The 9,180-nt window shown below is 38.2% G+C and overlaps 1 protein-coding gene across 3 annotated transcripts in view; it reads left to right on the top strand.

Annotated features, from left to right (window-relative positions):
• Positions 1-9,180, top strand: part of Trmt1l (tRNA methyltransferase 1 like) — a 27,567-nt gene that overhangs the window by 6,037 nt on the left and 12,350 nt on the right. For all 3 annotated transcript variants that reach the window (XM_021197836.2, XM_029539055.1, XM_029539056.1), the window contains exons 3-7: positions 1,035-1,148; positions 4,904-4,968; positions 6,270-6,399; positions 6,933-7,056; positions 7,428-7,507. In XM_021197836.2, coding sequence (XP_021053495.1) covers positions 1,035-1,148; positions 4,904-4,968; positions 6,270-6,399; positions 6,933-7,056; positions 7,428-7,507 — 513 coding nt within the window. The remainder of the gene's footprint in view (positions 1-1,034; positions 1,149-4,903; positions 4,969-6,269; positions 6,400-6,932; positions 7,057-7,427; positions 7,508-9,180) is intronic.

Here is a 9,180-nt window from a genome sequence, read left to right on the forward strand (position 1 = left end):
TGGTTATGAGCCACCATGTGGTTGCTGGGATTTGAACTCCGGACCTTCAGAAGAGCAGTCGGGTGCTCTTACCCACTGAGCCATCTCACCAGCCCCCTATGCTACTATTCTAAGTGCTTAGTTTTCATGTTTGTCTAAGATTGGCACTCTATACAAAAATTAATTATACTTAGTCTTGCATTATTCTATTTGTGAAAGATATTTATCTGTTGAATTAAAAATATCATTATTGATTTGTTATTTCTGTATATTTTATTGCTTTGAGCTTAAATTGAGGCTTTGATTCTTGCTTGTCCGCCTGCTTATTGGTGGGAGCAGGGCGGCACGCAGCGGGGCCTGGGCATTGAGCACAGGTATCAGGCTTCGCCGCCTTTACTGCTGAGCCGTCTTGCGCCTGAGATTTTAACTCTTGAACACTTTATCAGAATTATTATTTGAAGTGTACTGTATTGCTGAGTTAATGCTTTATTTTGATGATCCATATCATCTTTTCAGGAATACTTCATAAATAAGGGAAAACATAAGTGTAGTAATATAGTGAGATTCAGGATGTGATGGTTTTACCAGGTCCCTGGTCTCAGAATAGCAATGCATTGTATTTTGTCTCCTGTTTTTCTTACCCTGTGTTTGGCTGTTGTTGCCACTGCTAGAGTAGTTGGGAAATCCCATAGCAGATGCTCAGGCATCTCTCCCGAGGCCCTGCCCTTCTAGAAATGCCATATTGCTGGTTTCCCATTCTAAGTTGCTGAGTGGTGGTCTGTTGGCAAAAGTTTAGCTGGAGGGAATTTCGCTTTTCAAACTTCTCTGTTCCTACTGGCAACAGCCATCATCAGGAGCCACAGATAGCAGAGTTTCAAAGCTAAAGATAATCATTGTTTAAATGCTACAGTTCTTATGAAGGACATCCAGGGTCAGAAACAAGCCTTTCCTCTTTATCTGAGGGAGGGATGGTGAGTGACAGGGAGGCTCCCTGTCACTGTGTAACCGATCCAGGCATTAACAGCTGATTCTCTGTGCTTTTTCTCCTGTTTAAGAAAACAGCCAAACTTGCCCACTGTGTCCTAAGGAAAAGTTCAGAGCTTTTAGTAGTCACAAGCTTCGTCGACACCTTCAGAATTTACACTGGAAAATCTCAGTTGAATTTGAAGGTTAGTATTTTTCTGCTTATCTAAGAGTAATGTACATGAAATTGAACGTTGGTACCAACTTTGGAATTTTATTGTAAACATAGGCAAGTATTTTTACTTTATATTATGATGGTTGAATGTCCCCACTCAATGTATTTGATAATAGACAGCATACAGTTGTATAGGCAGTAAACACATGACAGTGGCATGTATTAGCCATCTGTGACTGTGATATATTTGGTAACTCTGACCTGGGAATCCCTGTTGCTTATTTAACAATGTTTTAGTAAGTTTCTTCTCCTCTTGTAGAACAGCCACTGTTTAACCTATAATTTTAAAGACAAAGTAATTGCAGAAAGCAAGAAAATTAAAAAATTAGTATTAATATTAGAAAAAAGTCAATAGTTTGAAATTTTCAGCATGTTGATAGAATATAAGACAAATACTTAGAAATTACCGCCTTTATAATAGGTAAGTAGAAATTATTAAAAATATACTGTTATAATGACAAAAATGATATAATTTGAAGGAATCAATTTTTTTTAAGATTTGCTTATGTATGTATTTATTTTATATATATGAGTACACTGTAGCTGTACTGATGGTTGTGAGCTATCATATGGTTGCTGGGAATTTGAATTCAGGACCAATACTCGCTCAGCCCCGCTCGCTCCAGCCCAAAGATCTAAGTACACCGTTGCTGCCTTCAGACATACCAGAAGGTGTTAGATCTCATTACAGATGGTTGTGAGCCACCATGTGGTTGCTGGGAATTGAACTCAGAACTTTCGGAAGAGCAGTCAGTACTCTTAACTGCTGAGTCATCTCTCCATCCCAGGGAATAAAATTTTAACAAGTAGGATCATAAGAAAAAGAAAAAAAAGAAAGAAAGACAAAAGACCCATCACATTGAGAGACTAGATTCTGAGGCAGCAAAGTGTCATAGTTTCTTCAGGAAAAGATATGACATCATCTTTTACTTTTTAAAATACGTACATTAATTCCTCATGTAAGTGTCTTACCAATAAAATAACCAATGGACAAGACTTAGAAACACAGTGATAGAGAGATGTGTGAAGATAATCATTGCACCATGTTCTTTGTGACAAAAACTCAGAATTAAAAGGAATATTGACTACACTGTGGTACGTGTGTGTGTGTGTGTATCATATGTGGCCACTGAAAAGAATACATTTTATATATTGTACCAAACATCAAAGGTTTTATTTCCATAGTAAACTACAGTCTTATTTAAGATTTTATTACTGTGATTGTGACCAAAAGCAACTTGGAGGGCTGGTGAGATGGCTCAGTGAGTAAGAGCACCTGACTGCTCTTCCAAAGGTCCAGAGTTCAAATCCCAGCAACCACATGGTGACTCATAACCACCTGTAACAAGATCTGATGCCCTCTTCTGGAGTGTCTGAAGACAGCTACAGTGTACTTACATATAATAAATAAATAAATCTTAAAAAAAAAAAAAAAAAGCAACTTGGAGAGGAAAGAGGTTTTTTCATATTACAGTTTGTAGTCCATCATCCAGGGAAGTCGGGGCAGAAACTCAAGAGAGTAATCTAGAGGCAAGAGCTGAAGCAGAGACCATGGAGGAGTGCTGCTTACTGGCTTGCTCCTCAGATTGCTCAGCCTGCTTTCTTATAGCACCAGGCACTGCCCACAATGAGCCACATCAGTCAATCAAGAAAATGCCCCCTAGGCCAGCCCATAGGCCAGTCTAGTGAGAACATTTTCTCATTTGTGGTTCCCTCTTCCAAAATGGCTCTTAGTTGATAAAGGAGCCAGTACAACTACTAATGAAAATAGCAATCTATGGCAGATTTTTTAATATTCCATTGTATAAAACTGGAAGTCATCCTCTCAAGAAAAAAACTCAGAATACCAATCTAATGCCTAAATATGTATAGAAATACACACACACACACACACACACACACACACACACACACTTTCTTATACATGTGTATCCATATACACTGGTACATAGTTATGTGATATAGAGATTGTTGACTATGTGGACCAGCCAACCTCCTCACTGAGTTCATAGTTACCTGGGATGGAAGGGACCTTTTCTTTAGTAGTTTAATCACTAGGAAGGTGCCTGTGCTTCTGGAAGCAAACCCTCACCTACACTCCTATAAATAATAATGAAACTCAGGATCTAGATTCTTCTTTCAGTAAGACTTGAAAGTAGGAGTGGGGGAGGAGGCTGGGGGATCAGCAGGAGTGAGGTTCGGACAAGGTATGATAGTTTTTGTCATAGCTAACAGGTACTAAAGTAACAGTAATGTTTTAAAGGGAGATAATGCAGAAGGAATGAGGAATGTGAGACAAGCCACAAATTCTTGGGTTTGGGATTTGAGTAACTAAAAAAATGGAGTTGCCTCTTCTTGAACCAATGGCAGCTGCAGTCGAAACATATGGGAAATAGGCCAGGACCAGCTCTAGGCGTAAGCTGAGATGCACTTTGGGGAAGGCATCTAATGTCCTATAAGCTATATGAATCTGAAACTTAAGGGAGTAATTGGGGCTAGAGATAGACGTTTTGGAGATGTTAGAATATAGGTAGTATTTAAAGCCATGAGATTTAATGAGATAATCTTTGGTATATGTATCAAAAGAAGGAAGCCGAGGCTGAGACCTTGGGCACTTCAACAATACACAGTGGGAGAGATGACGTAAGCACTCTAGAATAGGGAGAGATAAGGAACAGACTTGTGGGTTGCGGAGACTAGAAGTCATTTGTAAGCATAATGAAACTAAAGAGATTTGGCTTAAGAAAATTTATAGGGAGTGAGATATAGCTCAATGATAGAGTAGTTCCTTAACATATAGACAGCTCTAGAATTTATCCCTTAGAATTACCCAAAAACAGAAAGAAAGAAGGGGAAGGGGAGGCAAGAGAACTGAAGAAAAAGACTAATGTAGCCTAGTCTGACCTTAACTGGCTCCATGGCTAAAAATGATACCGTTTTCCTACCGCTGCCTCCCAAGTGCTGGCTTTGCGGGCATGCTACACAATACCCAGAATTTTGACAAATAAATTAACAAGCATTTAGAATTAGGGGTCTTGGTATCAAGAATAAGTTAGTAACTAACACTGTAATTTGAGATTCCTTCCCATAAGAGATCCTTGAAACATGAAAATACTTAAAAGTTACCAGAGATAAAAAGGACATAGCCACCATCCAATCCAAATAAATGTCTATATTTTAAGGTATGGGGAGGATCAACACTCAAAACTAAGAACAGTAAATTCAAAAATAAACAAAATTTAAAGGTGGGAGGAAAAGCAGAATCATCTGGTATGGCTAGTGAAAAAGCATGAAGCAAAGGAAATGAGGTTCAAGAAGCTACATGACTTAAAGAACAAGCCAACTCAACAAGGTTACAATTTGAACACAGGTCTCCTATTTGTTGATATTGATATATCTGTCTCATTTATAAAACAAATGTTCTTCAAGTAATTATGTTATAAATAGAACAATAATCCTAATTATTCTTTTTTTCTTTTTCTTTTTGAGACAGGCTTTCATTATATAGCCCTGGCTGACCTGGAACTTACTATGTAGATCAAACTAGCCTCAAACTCATAGAAGTGCACCTACCTGCCTCTGCTTCCTGAATGCTGGCATTAAAGGCATGTGCCAGCACACCCGGTGACCCTAATTATTCTAGAAAATTCCAAGTATCCTTGCAGCTTTCAGTGCCAGTAGGCTATGTAATGAGTGATAGTAACCAGCTGGCCCTTTCCATTCCAGGATACAGGATGTGCATCTGTCACTTAGCCTGCCGGCCAGTGAAACCAACCATCGTTGGAAAACAGGTAAGCAGACGGTATATCCTTATTTTCAAATTTCGTTGACTTAAAGGAGAGCACAACTTTTATTTACTTTAAAACTATGTTTTGCCAAAGGCCAAAAATCTATTCTTGATTTAAAATTAAAATGTACATGTTTACTTCTACTCTTTCTGTAGCTCACACAGAACCTCAAATTCACTATGTAGGTGAGAATGGCCTTGAACTCCTGACCCTCCTGCCCTTACTGAAATGATGGGCATGGTCAGTTCCTTTTATACTGTATTGGGAAGGAGCCCAGGGCTTTGTGCGAGTTCATCAAGTTCTCTATCAGCTGTGTTAGACCTGTAGCCCCCAGTTTCCTTTAAAATACTTATCTCAGTCCTTTCCAGTGATTATGAGGGAATAATGCAAAAGGCACAGAAAAAATACCGTTGATCTTCTCCTCTTTTTTTCACTCTATTTTATGTGTGTTGCTGTTTTGTCTGACTGCATGTCTGTGTACCGCTTCCATGCCCAGTGCCCACTAAGGTCTGAAGAGGGCATCAGATGCCCTGGAACTGGAGTAACAGATGGTTGTAGGCTACCATGTAGGTGATAGGAACCAAACCTGGGTGCTGCAGCCACTGCTTTTACCTGCTAAGCCACCTCTTCAGCCCTCATTTTATAGTTCTTTATTTCAGTTACACAAATTATTATTTTGCTCAAAGTGAAAATTATCCATTAATATGAAATTTTTAAGTAGATAATTTTTTGCTTTGGTAATTAATTTTGATGAAGGCCTTTCTGATATCTGAGAGCTACCTTCATTTTTCAATTTCATATTCTCTTTCCCTCCATTCTTCCTTTTAAATTTAACTTTAAACAATCAAGAGCCTGAGGTGGTTTTTTGGTTTGACTCTTGGTTTTGGAGGTGGTATCTCAATATGCAGCACTGAATTAGTTCTATAGGCATAAATAAAGTACATATGTTTATTATTAAGATCAGTTTGACCAACAGTGAATACATCTTACAAAACAGTTTCTAAGAAGACAACTAAACTTAGGAGTAGCAGGACTGTTAACATCATCCCATCTATAAGTGTAGCTTATATAAAATAACAGTGCAGTGATTTACTGAACAGAAAGAATGAAAAACTAGGTAAGGTCATTTGTGGCCTGCTATAACAAAGCATATATAAGCATCACTAGTGAAATGATTCTTTCAAAGGTACATCGGGAAATTAACATCACCTTGTACACTGTTAAATCCAGTTCACTAACATAGTGCAACTTGGAAACTTGCATTTTGTTGCCTTAGTAACCCGTTTAATCAAATGCTCTGATAGATATCCAGTAAACTGGGCGCCCATTATCACTGCATCATTTGTTCAGCAACAATCACCAGGAGGACTGACATGCTAGGGCATGTTAAGCGCCATGTCAACAAAGGAGAAACTAAATCCAGGTACATTGCTGGTAAGTTAATTGATCTCATTACATATTCATAATTAGGTCCTTAAATAAGACAGATAACAAGTAAAGGATGTAAGTGCCTGGCAGTGGTGGTGCATGCCTTTAATCCCAGCACTTGGGAGGCAGAGGCAGGTAGATTTCTGAGTTGGAAGCCAGCCTGGTCTAAAGAGGGAGTTCCAGGACAGCCCGGGCTACACAGAGACACCCTGTCTCGAAAAAACAAACAAACAAACAAAAACAAAAAACAATTTAGGATCTTATAATACTGATACAGTGATATGGTACACAGTCAGAATTTTCAGTGAATAAACTTCCTGTACTCACCAAATACCTACCTAAGCACAACTCTTTCCACAGAAAGTGAGTGGATTTGTCCTGTGGGTTTGGTTTGGTTTGGTTTGGTTTGGTTTTGTATAACTACGAAACTATTTGCCTTATCACAAAATAATATAAGGTTTCTTTTTAAATGTGTTGTGTTGAGTATTTAGCATTATTTTCAATTCCCTTTTAATAATCTTCATTTTCTTCCATTTTAGCTTCTACTGCCAAATCATCTAATGAAATTTTGAAGGAGACAGACACAGATATACAAGTTTTTCCTAACTACTCTATACCTCAGAAAACAGACTCATATTTTAATCCCAAAATGAAGCTAAATCGGTAAGATAGATTGAAAATAATTATTCAATTTACAGATGTACCTCTTGTAACTTCTGTGTTCACAAGTATTAATATTAAAATAATCTATTTTAACATTTTCTCAGAATATCTCTTTTTTTTTCTACCAACTCAATTTTTCAGTCAGAAACTAAAATAGGCCCAACTTTATGTAATTAAACCTGGACAGATTGGTGGTTATGTTTTATTAAATAAGTGGATGTTTGTTAAATAAAATTCAGTTAGATTCATAGTTTAACTTAACAAAACTTACAGGTCTTAAACTAGTAATTTGGGAATGTATATTAAGTAGATAATTATGTTCAGAATTCTGCAAAGATAGAAAGTGACTCCAGATTCTCCCTTCTTTCTAGTCAGATAATATTCTGTACATTGGCTGCTTTGGCTAAGGAACGAAAACCTTTGGAGTGTTTAGATGCCTTTGGAGCCACTGGTAAGTAAAAAAAATTAGTTTGTAGTTTTCAAATTTATTTTTGTGTATTTTGACTGCAGTACAATCAGAGACCAGAAGAGGGCCTGGTATTGGAGTTAGAGACGGCTGTATTGGGAACTTGGCCCAAGTCCTCTTAGCTTAGAAGCCATCCTTCCAGTCCCTAAATAATGTCTTTTCTTAGAAAACTTATAAGGATATCATGGCTAGCAAAATATTATCATGAGCCATACATGGTGGGTACTTTAATCCCAGCACTCAGGAGGCAGAAGCTGGCAGACCTCTGTGAGTCCAAGGCCAGCCTGGCCTACATAGGAAGTTCCAGGATGGCCAGAGCTACCAAGTGAGTCCCTGACTCCAAAACAGAGAAAAAAGATTTTCATATCTAAAAAATAAATAAGGTCCAAGGTAAAATTTTGCAATTTTTTGTGAGAATTTTCTAAAAGAGCCTATACAAAAGTAAAGAGTATAGTGAATGTATTCCTCATGTGTGTCACTTCAGGAATAATTCACTCACATTCAGTCTTGGTTTATCAGAATTTCCACAATTCAGATTCATCAGATTTCAATCTCGTTAAAAATTCAGATTTTTAGTCTCGTTAGTCCCATTAATTTAGAAAAAACCTTGGTCATACTATTTTATGTAAATAATAAATTGGATTACTTAAAAAATAAGGCTTTTCCCCTCTGAGGCAAAGTATCAATGTGTGCTTCGCTTTCGACTCCTTGAACTCCTGATACCCCCCCCATACACGCACGTGTGTGCGCGCGTGCACAGACACACACACACACACACACACACTCACATGCTGAGATTACAACTCTTCCTCCATACTCAGATACAAGGAATTTTTTTTAAGTAAAGCTATAGTAACATTATTATACCTAGAAAGTAAAGTCTAATTTATTGATATCAACAATTATTTAGATAGTTAAATACTTTTAACAATTCAAATCACAATCCAAAGCATATGTATTTCCATTGTTTCAAATCTAAGTTTCTTCTTTTTGTTGTTGTGTTCTTACTGTGTAGCCTTGGCTGACCTGGAACTCACTATATACCCAAGGCTGACCTCAAACTCACAGAGATTCTGAATTCCACCTGCCTCTGCTGAAAATTAAAGGCAAGCACCACCATGTGCTCTCCTGTCACTTTGAGTGTATAAATGAATAAGGGTGAGTGTGTGTGTGTGTGTGTGTGTGTGCATGTGCTCACGCATATAAATGATAATTATTTGTTGACATAATTGGTTTTCTGACACGTAGTTTCTGGCCATCTGGATTTTTATTAATTGTCTCACCATGGTGTCTGTAACGTACTCCTAAGCCTGTATTTGTCCAAATTGCTTTGAATCTTATGTGGTTCGGGCTGGCCTTGAACTGACTGTATGACTGAGTATGACTTTGAACTCATGATTCTTCTGCCTCTACCTCCCAAGTACTGGGGTTACAGGCATATGCTTACCATGTCTGGTAGGAAGGACAAAAAAAGTTTTTTCTGTTTTTTTGTTTATGCCCAAGCTAGCCTTGAACTTTCAGAGACCCGCCTGCCTCTGCCCCTCTAGCCTTGAACTTTCAGAGACCCGCCCGCCTCCCGCCCCTCTAGCCTTGAACTTTCAGAGACCCGCCCGCCTCCGCCCCTCTAGCCTTGAACTTTCAGAGACCCGCCCGCCTCC

This window comes from Mus pahari, chromosome 5 (assembly GCF_900095145.1).
Source record: "Mus pahari chromosome 5, PAHARI_EIJ_v1.1, whole genome shotgun sequence".
Taxonomy (NCBI): Eukaryota; Metazoa; Chordata; class Mammalia; order Rodentia; family Muridae; genus Mus; species Mus pahari.